The 18,435-nt window shown below is 45.6% G+C and overlaps 1 protein-coding gene across 2 annotated transcripts in view; it reads right to left on the bottom strand.

The window, feature by feature from the left end:
• Positions 1-237: 237 nt before the first annotated feature.
• LOC142900058 (sodium channel protein type 4 subunit alpha B-like) overlaps positions 238-18,435 on the bottom strand; it is a 21,757-nt gene continuing 3,559 nt past the window's right edge. Inside the window, exons 2-31 of one of the 2 annotated variants that reach the window (XM_076044081.1) lie at positions 16,709-16,880; positions 16,479-16,616; positions 16,279-16,397; positions 16,086-16,175; positions 15,745-15,873; positions 15,570-15,661; positions 15,187-15,447; positions 14,929-14,992; positions 14,680-14,821; positions 14,175-14,375; positions 13,999-14,083; positions 13,629-13,867; positions 13,453-13,524; positions 12,642-12,743; positions 12,028-12,384; positions 10,959-11,178; positions 10,475-10,719; positions 9,803-9,911; positions 9,441-9,595; positions 8,356-8,529; positions 7,942-8,064; positions 6,969-7,256; positions 6,541-6,594; positions 6,315-6,456; positions 6,116-6,216; positions 5,221-5,491; positions 4,315-4,936; positions 3,698-3,842; positions 2,861-2,938; positions 238-2,201 (exon numbers count right to left, since the gene is read on the bottom strand). In XM_076044081.1, the coding sequence (XP_075900196.1) occupies positions 1,857-2,201; positions 2,861-2,938; positions 3,698-3,842; positions 4,315-4,936; positions 5,221-5,491; positions 6,116-6,216; positions 6,315-6,456; positions 6,541-6,594; positions 6,969-7,256; positions 7,942-8,064; positions 8,356-8,529; positions 9,441-9,595; positions 9,803-9,911; positions 10,475-10,719; positions 10,959-11,178; positions 12,028-12,384; positions 12,642-12,743; positions 13,453-13,524; positions 13,629-13,867; positions 13,999-14,083; positions 14,175-14,375; positions 14,680-14,821; positions 14,929-14,992; positions 15,187-15,447; positions 15,570-15,661; positions 15,745-15,873; positions 16,086-16,175; positions 16,279-16,397; positions 16,479-16,616; positions 16,709-16,831 (5,286 nt within the window). In that variant the 5' untranslated portion in view covers positions 16,832-16,880 and the 3' untranslated portion in view covers positions 238-1,856. Of the gene's footprint in view, positions 2,202-2,860; positions 2,939-3,697; positions 3,843-4,314; positions 4,937-5,220; positions 5,492-6,115; positions 6,217-6,314; positions 6,457-6,540; positions 6,595-6,968; positions 7,257-7,941; positions 8,065-8,355; positions 8,530-9,440; positions 9,596-9,802; positions 9,912-10,474; positions 10,720-10,958; positions 11,179-12,027; positions 12,385-12,641; positions 12,744-13,452; positions 13,525-13,628; positions 13,868-13,998; positions 14,084-14,174; positions 14,376-14,679; positions 14,822-14,928; positions 14,993-15,186; positions 15,448-15,569; positions 15,662-15,744; positions 15,874-16,085; positions 16,193-16,278; positions 16,398-16,478; positions 16,617-16,708; positions 16,881-18,435 lie in introns of those variants that run through there. The other variant, XM_076044080.1, reaches the window with a different exon arrangement.

The following is an 18,435-nucleotide window of genomic DNA, read 5'->3' as shown; positions in this document are numbered from 1 at the left end:
TTGAAGTTTTGTAAAAGTCTTTACTCTTCTGTCAAGTTTTGCCAACTCTCTTTTAGAAAAATAAATAAGGCCTACCGCAGTACTCAGAGCCATGACCATCACAGGCCAGTGACTCGCCAGTAGTGGGAAATCATAACTTAAAATAAGGTTTCTAAAAAGTATATGGTTCACATAGTTTGAACTGCTTTGTTCCCAATAGTCAATAGAAAAAAGATGAGTGTTTAAATTGGATTGGAATTTTTTAATTGAACATATTTTTACACAACAATCAAAGTGCAGGACGGATGGCTTTTCCAAAGGAATTAAATAAATAAAGCGGAAAAGAACAAGCGATCCTGAGTCTACGCAAGCTACGCAGCCAGTACGCAGTTGTTGTGAATGAGTTGCGCAAAGGTATGGCCTGTAGCTACATAGATTACAGTTTTGAACGCAAACTCTATGGAAACGAATGTGAGTTTGCATCGAAAAAATAAATTTATATTCAGTCCAAATGCAGCAAAACGCAGTTTCCGTAGCATTTAAATCATTATCAAAGAATCAATAACTAAGGCCACTGACACTGTTAAAACTTACAAATAAAAGGCAATTTTAAGAGATTCCTCAACAAAGTTTTAATAAGTCCACCAAAAGTACAATGAGCTTATACTCTTGTCCAAACTTGTCCAATAAACTGCACATTGTCGCCGTTTCGTATAAGACACCAACAAGACAATAACGACAACAATAACAATTGTTATAAAAAAAAAATCAGTCAGTAGGATTTTATCATGTCCATTGGGCACAGTAGGTGGCGACGTTTATCGCTAACATAGCATTTCACCCCCAGATTATGCCAAGGTGTTGCCTATATTTCATCTTGAACTGCTAGGAAGTGCGCTTCTTACCTGCAGGATGTCACCAAAATAAAATACATTTATAATCCACCATTCAAGCAGTTTTCCCCTCTAATATTATTGTGATTGCAACAGACTAAATTTTAATTTGCGCACTGACCTGCTGCAGCCGTGTTGCACTTCTTTTTAAACACACATTCAAACTTGTGGCATGAGCGCATTAAGATGTCTAATTCTACTGAGGTGAAGCACACTGCCTGACTCTTCCCCATGTCCATGGTGACTGGTCAAATCTGGGCTCCATTGACGCTGTCTTTTTAGATCTGTGGTGCACACGCTTAACTCCAGGTGAACCTACTCTCAGTTGATAAAACTAACTCAAATCAGCTGTTCTGGAAGCAAAAACTCAAGAGTCTCCAATCTGAGAGTAAATTCACTCAGAGTTCAGGGTCAGACTCAGAGTTTGTTGAACCTGCTGTGAAATGAACCCCTGGTCTTATTGCTGGGGCTCAGTCCCTAATTATGATTTCATTGAAAAGTATGACTTGCCAAGCATGAACAAAATGCGAAGAAACCTTTAATATCTCAGCTCAATGCGAAAAATGCACTCATCGATCTCACTCTTGGTGGTTGTAAAAGACCTCAAAGTTCTCCAAGGGATGAGGAGGTGAAACAAAAGCTTTCTTTTCTGTTATTGTCTGTCATTGCAGTGCTGGCTGAGTCTCGACCAGTCTTGAAAAAAAAAAAATCAATCAATCAAAAATCCCGAGACGAGATCGAGTAAAAATGCCTCTGAGTCTGAGACGAGGCCGAGACCCTTTCAAAGTGGTCTCGAGATCGGTCTTGCTCTTAAGACCGATCTCGAGTTCTACAACACTAGCGCCATCTGTTGGTGACGCCCTTATGTAGACTATCAACACTGGCTGTGACTCTGAAGCAAAAAAAAAAAAAAAGCGAGTTGAGTCTTTTCCAGAAGGCAAAAAGACAGACAGGGGCTGAAGGTGAGAGGACGTCCGTTGGTCCTCAGACGATCGACTCCCTCAGATTGGCCACGCCCACCACACTTGCGCACAGAGGAGGAGGAGGAGGTGCAGCGTGCAGGATCACCTCGTTCTGAAGCTCCACCTGCTCCCCCCGCAGGCCGTTCCCGTACAGCAGGCTGATCCGTCGGCGCAGGGATCCGTCCGGCTCCTCGGAGGATGGGTCCCCCTGGGCCTTCCGGTCCCCGCGGACCCTCTCCCGGTACTTTTGGGAGGCCAGTTTGAGTGTCCGCTGTAGGAGGTGCTTCCTGTAGGCTCTTTGGATGACCATCGCTGCCACCTCTTCCTGTTTCCTGCGCAGGGTGCTGCTGATTGGCTCATAGGACACCTGCAAGGAATCAAAGAAAACAACATTTTTGTGTGTGTGTGTGTGTGTGTGTGTGTGTGTGTGTGTGTGTGTGTGTGTGTGTGTGTTTCTGGACTGAAGGAACGAGTCACTGAGTCATTGAGTGTGAAGCCAAAAAGAGAACGCTCAATCAGCCTCCAAGAAATTTTATTTTTGGTTTATTTAACCAAAGGTTAAATTAAATTATTCACATACTATACTTACCATACTTAAATAAAAGTATGTGAATACTAATTGGAAAATCTAATTTAGACAAAACAAGATTCTCCAAATCCCTCCCAAGCTTCCCAATATTAATATAATAATAAGTTGTAGACAAATACAGTATATTAAATCTAACACATAATAAGAAAAGTGATAATGCCCTGCAATTCCTGACTGACTCGTCATCAATAGACTTCAGTAGAAAACAGTGCCTTATATGTATATATATATATATATATATATATATATATATATATATATATGTATAATTATTATTTATTTATTTTCTTACCTTGTTCTCTGTTATTATTTTTTTCCATTTTTTTCATGTCAAGACTTGAAATATGTCATGTTGGTATAATGTGTTCTGACATGCACAAACTGTCAACACTTTAATAAAGATTTGTGATTGGGGGAAAGAAAATTAATCAGGTGACCTTGGAGGGATTGTTGGCCATGAACTTCTCCTCCATGCTGGCTTTCAGAGCGTCCATCTCTCCTGAGTCGCCCAAAACCTGCAACCACATGACCACAAGTGCACAATCTGACAACTTGCTGTGTTGTTGTTGAAGTGATCATATTGTGATGATGGAGAGATGTTTCGGAGCAGAGCTTCCTCTGTCAGTTAGTCGACGTAAAACTGTATCAAATAAACAATTAAATCTTTCAGTACTATTAGAATACGTTTTATGATAATTCAAGGTCTCATTATACAATAACATGTTCCCGTATGAATGATTTATTGATAAACATATTTATGTCTGAATTATGAGAACTCTGTAAGTATTTGGTTGTTCACCCTGCAACTTCCTTCAGGATTTTTTTTTCCTGGCCACTGTCGCCCCCTGCTGCTCTGGAGGGTCAGTTGGTTTTCTCCTGAATGTGCAAAGAGCTTCGAGACGCCTTTGGCTGTGATTTTCGCACAGTAAAAATAAGTAGTTATGACAAATTGATGCGACATTTGAACCAGCTGTGTTGTGGGCACTGAATTGTGTGCCCACTGTATTTGTAACTGCATAATGTTGTGCATATTTAAATATGGCACATGCTCCATTTTTGTTCCAACCCCAGAAATGTATAAAAATGGGTACTGTTTTACCCTGGGGTTGGTTGATTGTAGTGCTTTGTTGCAGCTGGGGGACGAAGGCACTGAGGAAATGGTCAAGTTGGGGTTCATTGATTCCACGTTAGGGAAAACTGGACGACCATCACCGAACACAGAGCAGCTGTCACAGCTGACTGTCACAAAGTGTTTTGTGACAATCTGCTCGTACCTGTGCAGTGAGCGCCAGCAGAATGTCCAGACAGTGGATCCTGTCTCCGGGGACAAGCGGAAGGTCCATCTGGATGAGTTTGAAGGTGTTTGGCTTTGGGATCCTTAGAGGATCCTTCAGAGTGTCACAAAAATCAGACAGCTTGCTGCAGAAAAACAAGACGTGGGATCAGCGAAGGAAGCCAGTTAGAAGAAGGAACCCCAGTTAGAAGCTCCTGAAGGTGGGAATCACCCGCAGTGCATAAACAGGGAATCATCACCTGCATTGTATAAACTAGGAATTACCTGCGCTCTATAAACTAGGAATCACCTGTGCTCTATAAAGTGGTAATCGTCAATTGCACTGTATAAACTGGGAATCATCACCTGCACTGTATAAACTGGGAATCATCACCTGCACTGTATAAAATGGGAAGCATCACCTGTACTGAAAGAACTCGGAAGCGTGACCTGTACTGGATCAACTTGGAAACATCACGTGTACTGAATGAACTGGAAAGCGTCACCAGTACTGTATAAACTGGGAAGTGTCACCTGTACTATAAAAACTGGGAAGCGTCACCTGTACTCTGTAAACTGGAAATTACCACCTGTACTGTGTACATTGGGAAGTGTCACCTGTACTGGATGAACTGGGAGGCGTCCGGGTCGAACTTCTCCCAGGTTTCGTAGAACATCTCAAAGTCATCCTCGCACAGCGGGTCGGCACTCTCCTCCGTGGCCACATTGAAGTTCTCCAGGATGATGGCGATGTACATGTTGACCACCACTAGGAAGGACATGATGATGTAGGTGGAGAAAAACACAATGCCCACGGCCGCGTTGCCGCAGTTGCCCCGCACCAAGGTGCCCGGATTCTCGGCCTCGGGGTCACAGTCTGGGGGGGAGTTCAGGATGGGGCTAAGCAGGCCGTCCCAGCCGGCTGAGGTGGTGACCATGAACAAGCACATCATGCTGTTGCCGAAGGTCTGGAAGTTGAACATGTCGTCTATCATGCCCTCCGTCTTCACGTAGGCAAAATTGGACATGCCGAAGATGGAGAAGATGAACATGATGAGGAAGAGGAGCAGGCCGATGTTGAAGAGGGCAGGGAGTGACATCATTAGGGCGAAGAGCAGCGTGCGGATGCCCTTGGCCCCACGGATGAGGCGGAGGACTCGGCCGATGCGGGCCAATCGGATGACGCGGAACAAGGTGGGAGAGACAAAGTACTTCTCGATGATGTCGGCCAGCAGGAGGCCTGTAAAAACATCAGACTGGTGAGAACATCAGAATCCCCTAAAACTAACCCTAACCCCCTAACCTCTATTCCTAACCCTAGCCCCCAACCCTAATCCTAACCCTAACCCCCAATTCTAATCCTAACCGTATAACCCCCTACCCTTTCCCGAGTGTTTACATAGTTACATGTCACGATGACGCGGCTCCTCTGCCAATTTAACACATGGTTGGTTTTGGTGGAAAAGGGGTGTAAGAAGAGTGTTGACGACAACGAAAACAGCGAGGACAAGGTGGAGGACGCACCCACGATGGACAAGATGACCACCACAAAGTCAAAGACGTTCCAGCCCACAGAGAAGTAGTGGCGGCGCAGTGCCACCAACTTCAGGCTGCACTCGCCGGTGAAGATGACAATGAAGATCACGTTGACCCAGTAGAGGACAAGTTCCTTCTCCGGGCTCTGCTCGTCTGTCTCCACCATCATGGTGATCATGTTGAGGCAGATCAGCACCATGATGAACACGTCAAAGACCTGCTGACCCACCAGGTCAAAGACCAGAGCCTGGAACTTGTTCTGCAGGGACACGACGGGTTAGGGCAGGTGGGGATGGGTAAGGACAAGGGCACATTTCCCTAAGACTGTAAGGGAAGCTTAGCTTCCCCTGAAATGTAAAAAAAAAAACAATAAATAAATGGTCAACAACGTACAGTTGTGTTTAAATTTCATTGTGTAAAAATGAGATGTGATAGTGCAGGCTAGATGGGCAACAGGCTAACAAGGCAGCTAGCAAGCTGCACACAAAGGTAGACAATGGACCTAAAAAAATTAATACAAATAAATGGACAAATTTTATGTTGAGGCCGAAAAATGAGCTTCTTCTCTTTGAAACACCAGCAGCACAGGTCTTGACCAGCCCAGTGGACTGAGGTCAACAGGTCCTTACCAGTGGGCCCGGGTTCATTGGTTACACTGGTCAGGAAGCTGTGGACCCTGGTCTACCGGTCACGGTCCACTGGTCAGGACCTGTGGACCCAAATCGACTGGGCAGGAAGCCGTGGACCGAAGTCCACAGGTCCTGACCAAGGGAACCTGCCAATGGGACCCAGTTCCTCAGGTCCTGACTGGTGGACCCAAGTCCACGGCTTTCTGATAGTGTGACCAATTGGGGTTCCCTGAACAGAAGCAAGTTCTACTGACCTCAGGCCTCGGAATGGGTTTCTGAGGTTTCTTGGAGCCCAGTTTCTTCATGGCGTTGTAATATTTCTTCTGCTCCTCTGTCATAAAAATGTCTTTTCCTCCTAAGTGAAGACAAATGCGACAACCATCAATGATAACAATCACAGTCAAGCCCCAAGGCGAAACAAAGCAAGCTGGCCGGCAGTGGCGAAGGGGAAACGTATCTTGGACTTCTGCCTGTTGAAGTTGTCGATGATGACGCCGATGAAGAGGTTTAGGGTGAAGAAGGAGCCGAAGATGATGAAGCAGACAAAGTAGAGATACATGTATAGGTTGGATTCATATGCCGGCTGGGAATCCACCTGCACCACAACAGCAGTGACATCATCACAGAGGGTCAGTGACATCATCGGTCCACACAAAGGTGATGAAGAGGGAGGTCCTACATCTCTGGAGTCCACCGCCGCGTACATGATGTCCATCCAGCCCTTGAAAGTGGCCTGAAAGAGACGGAACAGCAGCAGCAGCACCTTGGTTCATCCCACAGATTTAGTGACCAATAATAATGGACAGTAATGACCTCAGGTTTAACATCAAGCATAATTACTCTCTGCGTAGTATAGTTTTTGAAAAGATTCTTGTATACTTTCCTGAATTCCGTCTGTGCAATAAGTGTTCAATTCATTTTACACTGTACAATACACACCTAAATTTGTAAAATAAATGAATAAATAAATAAATAAAACATTCAATACAGAGTTATTGATTGTACCTATACATCGCTGCTACATGCATATATTGCTGCTAAATGCACAGTCCATGTTTGTTGGTATTGATTTTTGTCTCAGCCAAGGTCATGGCCAACGTCACTCACCACCTGCAGCAGCGACAGGTAGCCCATTCCCACGTTGTCAAAGTTGACCTTGATGTTCTTCCAGCGGACCTCGCCCTGGCCACTGGCCTCGGCCAGGGCCAAACACTGAGTCCTGTTGTCCACCACCTCGGGGTCAAAGGGCTCCCCGGACGTCTTGTTGAGACAGTAGTAGAACTTGCCGGCAAACAGGTTGACGCCCATGATGCTGAAGATGAGCCAGAAGATGAGGCAGACCAGTAGCACGTTGAAGATGGAGGGGATGGCACCGACCAGGGCGTTTACCACCACCTACAGCCAGGGGGCAGCATCGGCTCAAATCAAACAAACCAATCAAAGTCAACTCTGTCACTCTTTTTTTTTTTTTTTCCTTTTTTTTGATCGGCTGCCCCGATTGGCAGAGATGGGAAAGTTCATGTTCCACACAAAATAGTTCAAAGGTCAGTTCACAAAATATAAAATCAACTAGCTCAGTTCATAGAGATAACACAGACCATAGATAAAATTAATTGAAAGCTTGTAGTAGCAGTAGTCGTAGTGGCATTAGCAGTATTAGTAGTAGTAGCAGTACTAGTGGTGGCAGTAGCAGTAGTAGTAGTAGAAATAGTAGCAGGGTAGTAGGAGTAGTAGGAGTACAAGTAGCCTAGGAGTAGCAGCACTATTAGCAGTGGTAGGGGCAGTAGTAGTAGTAGTAGTTGTAGTAGTAGAAGTAGTAGAAGTAACGGTAGTAGAAGTAGTAATAGTAGTAGTAGATTGTGATTCTGATTCTGATTCACTACACGTTGACCCTGAAATGTGAACGAGTTCAATGAATGATTGTTCATTGAACACGCGTTCATGGAGGACGCTGCCGATTGGCCGGTGGGGTCGGAGCGCCACCTTCTCACTCAAGGTGCTCGAGCACCGGAGCAGCACCGCCGGGAGGCGCCTGGTGCTACTGCTGGCTGCTGCTGCTGCTGCTGCTGCTGCCTCTCACCCTCATGCCCTCGAAGCGAGACAGGGCCCTCAGGGGCCTCAGAGCCCTCAGGGTCCGCAGAGACTTGATGGCCCCCAGCTCAGAGTATCCCAGGATGTTGGCTGTCAGGGACACCAGTGACACCTGGAGGACACAGAGGGGAGAATGGCTGTGACTTCATGTCCTCTCTGCAGACCACCCTCGATGGGTTCCACTTGTCTGTGGACGACTGGAATGGCTAAAGTAGATTCATATATTATTACTATATTATACTGCATCATATTTCAAAAATCACTTCTTCCCATCACAATACTTTCTTTACGCCTCGTAATGCTCCATCACGTGGGCTTCTGCCACGCCAACGTTTCACTGCTATGTCAATGTGATGTGCAACAATTAAAAAGTAATCTTTGAGTATGTGAGAGTTTGTCTTACGTCCACGATGAGGAAGTCCAGCCAGCACCAGGCGCTGCTGAAGTAGGAGCGGAAGCCAAAGGCCAACCACTTGAGCAGCATCTCCAGCACGAAGACAAACGTGAAGATCTGGTCAGCAAACTCCAGCACTGTCTTGATCACGCGACGCTGCTCCATGTACACATCCTCGAACGCCTGTGGGGGGCGCCACATATACAAACAAACGGTTTGTCAGGAGTTTGCTCCAGCATATCCCTTTTGCTGAGTCAGTGCTGCAGATGCCAGTCGTAGTAGTAGCAGTAGTAGTAGAAGTGGCAGTAACAGTAGTAGTAGTCGTAATAGAAGTAGTAGTAGTGGCAGTAGCAGTAGGAGCAGCAGCAGTAGCAGTAGTCGTAGTAGTAGTCGTAATAGAAGTAGTGGTAGTGGTAGTAGCAGTAGGAGCAGCAGCAGTAGTAGTAGTCGTAGTAGTGGGACATGGTAGCAGTGGCAGTAGTAGCAGTAGTAGTAGCTGTAGTAGTAGATGTTGTAGTAGTAGTAGTAGTAGTAGTAGCAGTGGTAGTAGTGGCAGTAGCAGTAGCAGTAGTAGTAGAAGTAGTGGCAGTAGCAGTAGTTGTAGTTGTAGTAGCAGTAGTTGCAGCAGTAGTTGCAGCAGTAGTTGTAGTAGTGGGACATGGTAGCAGTGGCAGTAGTAGCAGTAGTAGTAGCAGTCGTAGTAGATGTAGTAGTAGTAGTAGTAGTAGTAGTCGTAGTAGTGAGACATGGTAGCAGTGGCAGTAGTAGTTGTAGTAGCAGTAGTTGCAGTAGTAGTTGTAGTAGTAGTGGCAGTAGTGGTAGTAGAAGTAGTTGTAGTAGTAGTAGTAGCTGTAATGCAATATCTCATTTTGACATTTAAACGCAACTGAACATATTTGCCCATCTATTTCTTGTCTTTTGACATTATAGGGGAAGCTGAGCTTCGATGTCCCCTAATAATGACAAATTAACATCTAATCAGAGCGACAGCGCACAAAGAAAACACTGAGAACTTGGTTAAAAAATTATGCAGTTGAGAAAATACAACTGAACTGGATGTTTTGGGTTTTTTTTGGTTTGTTTTGTTGGTTTACCAGAGCGCCGCTGCTCAGCAGGATCATGAAGATAATGAAGGTCTCAAAATAGTTGTGTTCCACAATGGAGAAGCAGGTTCGTCTCACGTTAGACCAGACCTTCCTTTTTCCATCGGACATGTCTATTTCCAGGAAGGGACATCGCTGGTAAAACTCTGATATACAGACAACAACAACAACAACAACAACAACACAAGTTAGAGGTAATAATAGCAGTAGCAGCAGCAGCAGCAGATCGTCAGTCAGGTGACGTTACAAACTCAGGGAGGTGAAAACTGTGAACATCAAATACGTTTATGTGTGTGTGTGTGTGTGTGTGTGTGTGTGTGTGTGTGTGTGTGTGTGTGTGTGTGTGTGTGTACTTTCACTGCAGCACTCTGCTGGTGTGTCCAAGTCGCCCTCCTCTTCCTCGCTGTCGTCCGGAGCTTCAGGGATTTTCTGCACCGTGCTGCATGTCGACGACTCGTCAGCCTGACAGAAAACACATTTTTCCAACTCGAGTCTTTTCAGATAATTGTAAATATTGTTTATTTTGCTTGCAAATCTTCCCTTTCCCTTGACTGTTCAATCTTGCTTTTTTTCTTCAGTGCACTTTAAAATTTCAGTGTTATTTTTTTATAGTCAATGTTATGACAGTGAATGTCATAACATTGTATATATAACAACTGTTATATTTATAACAGCTGTTAAATTACTTGTTGCTATTTGAAACACTTTGGTGCATCATTTCAACGTGTGAAAAGCAGCATAAACATTGTAAATATTCCATACAGATGTAAATATTTGTTTTCCTTTTTGACTCAAATATTTTTTGACTAAATATTTTAGATTATTTCTTTTAAATTCTTAGCATTTTTCCTTCTTCTCTTTGCACTTTATGTGCTGCGGTAATGACGCAAATCTTCCTAATGTGGAATCAAAAAGAAGATATCACATTCTCTTCAATGTCCTTGACTTGTCTCCACTTGATTCAGATTCAGAGTCTGAAGTCAGTCAGTCACATTTGGGTCGGTTGTAAAAAAAAAATTACTTACCTCAAAGTTCTTTTCCTCGTCACTCGTTCCTTCATCGCCCAGGTGGTCAGAATCGGACTCGGACTCGGACTCGGACTCGGCCTCGGACTCGGCCTCGGCCTCGGCCTCAGCGATGGGAACTTTCAGGGAGCTGACCTCGTGGTAGCTGCTTCTCAGCTCCACCGACTGTTCTGAGGTAACGGGGGGCAAATGAGCCTTGGTCCCCATGTCATCGTCGTCGTCGTCCACAGCAACAGCAGTGACTGCTGAACGACATCGGCCACAAACATCAAAAATGAATAAAATTACTCTCAACTCATTTCAAATGACTCACAAATATTAAATTTCAAATGACTCATGGCTCATAACTTGTTCATTTCAAATGACTCATGCCTCGTTCATTTCAAACAACTCACGACTCATCCATTTCAAATGACTCGTCAATTTCAAACGACTCATGACAAGTCCATTTCACTCACGACTCACGACTCACTTTCAGACACACCAGCAGCAGCAGCAGCAGCATCGTTGTCGATTTGCTCCGTCGTTGTCGTCGCCCCCTTGTGACCGCAGACACACTGGACAACCTTTGACCTGACCCAGGCCACCGCAAGGTAGATCCTGTTCAAGGCAACTTGCAAGTTGTTCTCTCCTTCCTCCTCCGGACCTGCGAGATTGACTCCACTAAAGGAGCTCAGCAACAAGGCCAGGAACAGATTGAGGACCTGGAAGCAGAAGATCAATTTCAGAGAGAAAGAAATTAAGAAACTACACTGTACACTGCTCATGCACATTGTTGTGTTATTCTTTTGTTATTTTTTTTAACTGTGCAATAGGACAATACAGTGTCATTAACAGACCGTGAATAACAAACAACATGTGTGTGTGTGTGTGTGTGCGTGTGTGCGTGTAGTCAGTTCTAAATATAGCAGTTGAAAGTTTTTATAGTTTTGTACATAATAATACATTCATTCATTCATTCATCTTCTATACCCGCTTATTCCTATTCAGGGTCACGGGGGTCTGCTGGAGCCTATCCCAGCTGTCTTAGGGCGAAGGCAGGGTGACACCCTGGACAAGTCGCCAGTTCATCGCAGTTGTACATGATAATAAATACTATAATTATCAGACAGAGAAAATTGAAAATAGTAATTAATAAAGCAAATAAAGATGGGGCAATTAAAAAATGGGGGTAAATTACAAAAGAGGTGAAAAAAATATATAATAATAATAATAATACACATAATATATGTATATAAATATTAACTAATTTGAGGTACAATTATACAATAACATTTATTTATATACATACACATATTTAGATTTATATATTGTTGTTTTCTTAGTCACTGTCGCCCCCTGCTGCTCTGGAGGGTCGGTTGGTTTTTCTCCTTATTTTACAAAGCGCATCAAGATGCCTTTTGACGTAATTTAGCGCCACACAAATAAAAGAGCAGATGGCACCACAAAGCGAGCAGATTGAACAACTTTAGAAGTAGTGGCCTCCCAATGTCAACTGAAGGTCAGAGACCTTTTTCAGGGTCACTCACTGACTCACTGACTCACTCACTCACCACCAAGTTCCCGATGACAAGGACCATCATGAAGAGGATCAGACACATGGTCTGACCCGAGACCTCCATGCAGTCCCACATGGTCTCGATCCACTCCCCGCACAGGATCCTGAAGATGATGAGGAAGGCGTGGAAGAAGTCGTTCATGTGCCAGCGGGGCAGCTGGCAGTCATCGGCGATGCGACAGACGCACTCCTCATAGCTCTGGCCAAAGAGCTGCATGCCCACCACGGCGAAGATGAAGACAATGATGGCCAGGACCAGGGTCAGGTTCCCCAGGGCACCCACGGAGTTCCCAATGATCTTGATCAGATTGTTGAGGGTTGGCCAGGACTTGGCCAGCTTGAAGACTCGCATCTGAAAGCAAAGAAAAACAAGAAGCAGAGGAAATCAATTGTATTTTTGGGGGGGTTCATATCCATCGTGAATCAATGTTCATCAAGCAGAAACACAGAGGTCACATAAAGGTCACAAGACACACAGGTTAAGCAACATACACGATTATCAATCAATCAATCAATCAATCAATCAATCAATATTTATATATTTATCTGTTCTTGTTCAATGGTAGACTGGTGGGGGTCAGACAGACAGGTGTTGGTGGTGGCACTAACCAGTCTGAAGGAGCGAAGCACCGACAGGCCCTGAACGTTGGCCAGACCGAGTTCCACCAGACTCATGGTGACGATGAGGCTGTCAAAGATGTTCCAACCAACCTGAGGACACACACGGCAACAGATGAGGAGGATGAGCAGGAGTAGGAGGAGAAACAGGAGGACGGGACGGAGGAGCAGGAGGAAGAGGAGGAGGACGAGAGGGAGGAGGAGAATGAGCAGGAAGAGGAGGTGGACTTGACTACTAGCAGTAGTTTGGATGTGTTTTGGTCCAACCTAGAAGTAGTAGTAGTGGTCCATGGCCACCAGTTTCATGACCATCTCTGACTATCACATCATCTACTACTACTACTGCTGCTGCTACTACTACTACTCCTACTACTAATACTACTACTACTATGTCTACTATGACTGCTGCTACTACTACTGATGCTACTACTACTACTACTAGAACTACTCCTACTACTGCTATTACTGCTTCTGCAACTTTTATTACTGCTATTACTACTGCTACTACCACTACCACCACTACTACTACTACTACTACTACTACAACAACTACTACTACTACTACCACTACTACTGCTACTACTGCCACTACTACTCCTGCTACTACGTCTGAAGGTGTTTTGGTCAGACCAGGATGTAGTAGTATGGGTTCATGGCCACAAGTTTCAGGGCTATCTGTGACCATCACAGCATCCACTATTACTGCTATTACTACTGCTACTACGGCTACTACTACTGCTACTGCTGCTACTACTACTGCTATTACTATGGATCTCCTAGTCTGGGGGTGTTTTGGTCCCACCTGGAAGTAGTAGTACGGGTCCATGGCCATCAGTTTCAGCACCATCTCTGCTGTGAAGATGCCAGTGAAAACCTGGAAGAGTTCAAAGGTCAGGGGTCAGGAGAAGGTCAGGACATGTTTGACTCTCTTGGACGTTTTCTGGGGTAAAAACAAAGACACTCTTGATGGGTGGTCACCAGATTCCCGACGTTCAGGAGGCTCTCAAAGTCTGGCCCCATGGGGTAGTGGTCCATGGCCATGAAGACGGTGTTGAGGACGATGCAGAGGGTGATGCCGAGGTCGACCAAGGGATCTGTGACGATGGCCAGGAGAAGGCGTTTGACTCGCCGCCAGCAGCCACAGCAATTCCACTGCAGGAGGACGGTGGCCAAGGAAAACCAGCAGCGAGGACAAGACCTCTGGTCCTCCTCCAGGTCTGGAGACGACAGGGACTGTCAGAGGTCTGGAGGCAGCTGGTTTACAGGCTCCTGCTGCTCATCCTCCTCCTCCCCCATTCCTTGTATTTCTCTTTCCACCTCCTGTGTTTGTGTGTCTGTGTGTGTGTACCATCAATGGCTGTGCGTTCTTGTTCCTGGACATTGATGTCTGATGATCCTTGGTGGTCCAAGAGTGCCGCCCTGCAGGCCTCCTGCTGTGCAATAAACAAACATGCTATTATTGGAGCATATCCAATCAGACCAGAAACATTATATGTGTGTGTGTGAGTTGGATTTTGCTGGAACCTCCTCCTCTCGCTTCTTCAGTGCCTCCAGGACCTGAGCGTATTCCTCCTCCTTCTGCTTGGCCTCGGCCACGGTGGCCTCATTCTGCTCGGCGTAGGCCATGGCCACCACGGCCAGGATGAGGTTGATGAGGTAGAAGGAGCCCAGGAAGATGACCACCACGAAAAAGATCATGTAGGTCTTACCTGCAGCCCGCAGCGTCTGCAGACAGGTGGGAGATTCAGAGAGACAGACAGGTAGGCAGACAGGCAGACTGGAGGATAAGGGCAATCCTGGGTGAGTTAATTGTGGGCTAAGGTTGATCCTGAATTAAAGTTAATCCTGGGTTAGAGTTGACTCTCAGTTAGAGCTAATCCTAGGTTAAAGTTAATCCTGGGTTAGAGTTAATCCTGGTTAGATTTGACCTTAGTTAGATTTGACCTTGGTTAGTGTCGATCCTGGTTAGGCCTGACCTTGGGTTAGAGTTTATCCTGGGTTAGAGTTAATCCTGTTTGAAGACGCTGACCAGCTGAAAGAGGTTCTCCCAGAAGTCCTGAGTCATTAGGCGAAAAAGAGCCAGGAAAGCCCAGCCGAAGGAGTCGTAGCTGGTGTAGCCGTAGTTTGGGTTACTTCCGACCTTGAGACAGATAAAGCCCTCTGGACAGACCCTGAACACACCACCACCACCACCGCCAACATCATCATCATCAGCGTCATCTTCAGCACCACCATTGTCCACCTGAGACACGCTTCTACTGAAGTCACATGACCATACCCAGCATCTGAGCTGTTGCCACATAGCAGGGGGTCCTGCTGCCCAGGCAGGTAGTAGTAGTTTCCTGTCAGAGAAACACAAGAGCATGCGTGTAACTGTCACACTGACATCACTTGGAACCAGGTCAAGTCGTACTATGTCCCTAACACCAACCATGTCAAGTCGTACTGTGTCCCTCATCCTAACCAGATCAAGTTGTGCCATGTCCCTCACCCATAACAGGTCAAGTCATACATTGTCTCTAACCTTAACTCGTACCTGGGTTGTTGATGTGCTCAGTGTAGCTGAACCCAGTTGAGTTTCCATCGGTGATGTTGCCATCATAATCGCTAGCAAATGTTTGGTTAGCAAATGTTTGGTTAGCAAGTGGTGGCGTTATGACACATTTCTGACGCAGGTTTCCCATGAAGAGCTGCAGACCAATCAGGGCAAAGACGCTGAGGCAGAACACTGTCAAAATCATGACATCAGCCAGCTTCTTGACAGACTGGATGAGAGCTCCAACGATGGTCTTCAGCCCTGTCAACCAATCACAGACACACATGGTGAGTCGTCGCCACTCAAAGACACAAAGCCCCACCACGCCATTTTTGAAGTCGGGGTTTACGCGCATCCCACATCTAAAGAGGAGAGTTGACAACCTGGAATCACAGTGATGGTCTTGAGAGCTCGTAGTACTCTGAAGGTTCTCAACACAGACACATTTCCCAAGTCGACAAACTCTGTCAGGTACCTGGAAACAGCAGATAATTCATCTAGGTTATACTGGGAAGCATCATCTTTGTCCTCACTAGTTAGGTGCGATTTTATTCTTACGCCATGCTGATGACCATGAAGTCGAGCCAGTTCCAAGGGTCTTTGAGGAAGGTGAAACCTCCACGACAGAATCCTCTGGATGCCACTTTGATGGCTGCTTCAAATGTGTAGATGAACGTGAACACGTATCTGATGAGTGAGAGATGAAAGATCTAATGTTTCTGTTTCCTTTGCTGTCAAAGGTTTAGAGTCAATCCTGCGTTAGGTTTAATCCTGGGTTAGAGTTAATCCTGGGCTATGGCCAGCAGCAGCAGCAGTTGTGGCCAGTCACATGTTCTGGCCAGGAAGCGTTTGTTATTTGTTGTTTTTTTGTGTTGTTTGTTGTGCGACTGTTGACGCACTCGACAATCTTGCTCCACGCGGGCGGGTCGCTCATGGTCATGAAGACACAGTTGGTCAAGATGGTCACCATGATGAAGAAGCTAAATAAAGTTTTTGTGTTAAGGGAAAAAAAACAGACAGAGACTTGTGGAATTTTCCAACAACAACAGTGGGAGGAGGAGACAACGGCGGTGGAGACAACGTGAAGGATATGAATGAATGAGGATCTTGATGGCCCACGTCCTGACAGGGTTGAAGGGACTCAGCAGGTAGCAGGCGGGCTCGGCATTGAAGCGGTAGATTACCTTTCCTTTGCTGAGGACGATGAAAGTCTGTGGGATGGAGAAAGTCATGGGGGATCAAAAAAAAAGTGTCTCACCAACCTGTCAGTGAGACAGGTCAACAAGACAGACCTTCTGTGATTGGTAGAAGGGATCCAGCTCCTCCAATGGGGTGTTAAGTAGCTTGGGGGACGGGTCTCCGTAGATGAAGGGGAGGGCCTTCCCAGCCTCCAGGTCGCTGGCTGGCCGGGGGCCTTCCTGCTGGCCTGACTGGTCAGAAAAACAGCCAATTGGACGACTGCTGACCAGTTTATTATGTACAGTGATAGAGTCACTGATGTCTTGACTGTTAGTTGCCAAACCTCAGTTTGCTTCTTTGTTTCAGTCTTCCCTTTGACCTCATGGCGGCGCAGTACTTCCTCCAGTGATGCAGGTGTGAAGGGTCTGAGGAGGTGCGGACCAACAGGGGGCAGCAAATCTGCCATTCTTTCATCCTGTAGCTGGAAACAACTTCTGTTGTTGACCAGCAGCCACCTAAAGAGATCATCATCATCATCATCATCATCATCATCATCATCATCACCATCATAATTATCATCATCATCACCACCACCATCATCATCATCGTCATCATCATCACCATCATGAGCATCATCATCATCATCGTCATCATCATCATCATCACCACCACCACCACCACCATCTTAATCATCATCATCATCATCACCACCACCACCACCACCACCACCACCACCATCTTAATCATCATCATCATCATCACCACCACCACCACCACCACCATCTTAATCATCATCATCATCATCATCACCACCACCACCACCATCATCATCATCATCATCATCATCATCATCATCATAGTCCTCTTCTTCTTCGCCCTTCAGTTCTAACCAGGTCACTTTACAGGAGAGAATATTTTAGTAGAACAAGGGATTAACAACATTAATGGAAAGATTTCATGAAACAACAAAACACAAAACAAGAAACTTTAAAAAAAAAATTAAGCAACAACATTATTCAGGTTCTGTACATTCAGTTGTGGATAGAAAGTCTGCAGGAGGTTTTTGAGAGAGAGGCTGTGAATCTGCTGCAGGTGAAGAAGAAGAAGAAGAAGAAGAAGAAGAAGAAGAAGAAGTTTTGCTGATAATTCCTCAACCAGCTGTAGAAGAAGATTGACGTGTGTGCGTGCGTGCGCGCGTGTATGTACGTGTTGTATTCTCAGGGTTAACCCCACCCTTGTTGTCATGGCAGCAACAGCTGTTTGTAGCCATCAGTTTAACCCTTGGGTGTAACGTTACACACATACACACATATACACACATATATACACACACACACACACACACACACACACACACACACACACACACACACAGGCATTTACTACAGTGTCATTAATGTGTGAATAATGGCACAAACTGCCAGGCGGAGATGAAAAAGTGAGACAGGTCAGAGATTTACAATGGACCAATCACATTCCTTCCACTCTAGTGGAACTTGTCAGTAGCAACATTAGCCTTCCTATTGGTGCAGGAGGTGGCGGTGGGCGGAACTCAACTCCTGCGTGTCCTTTCATTTTTTCTTCTGCCGACAGGACTTCAGACTGACGTGAGTTGCATTTCTATTGGCTGCTGCTGCTGCTGCTGCTGCTGCTGCTGCTGCTGCTTCCTTACACCTGCTCTCCTCCTGCAGCCTCTGACCTCTGACCTCTGGGCTCACGGTGATGTCTCACTTTTTACATTTTGAACTGTGCATTACACAACTAAATACATAGCTGCTATGTGTATATTGTGTATATCCTTGCTTTAAAATTATCATTGACTTATTTTTCTACAACATTTTTCACTAATTGGGATAATCCACAATTTTGTTGTATTGCTGTATCATGACAATCAAGAATTATGATTCAGATCCTGACTCTGAATCTCAGTTCAACGGATGAATGAAGAAGTGAAGACGTCCGTCCGTCCATCCGTCCGTCCGTCTGTCCAGCCGAGCGGCCGCGTGTCTCAGATCATCTGTCAGCTCACTCACTCTGATGGTTCCCACAAATATTAGGCTTCAGGCAGCT

This window comes from Nelusetta ayraudi, unplaced genomic scaffold (assembly GCF_046127955.1).
Source record: "Nelusetta ayraudi isolate G7.1 ecotype Tasmania unplaced genomic scaffold, CSIRO-AGI_Nayr_v1 ptg000079l, whole genome shotgun sequence".
Lineage (NCBI taxonomy): Eukaryota > Metazoa > Chordata > Actinopteri > Tetraodontiformes > Monacanthidae > Nelusetta > Nelusetta ayraudi.
Note: the sequence above shows the minus strand (reverse complement) of the source record. Positions and strands in the feature narration are given on the sequence as shown.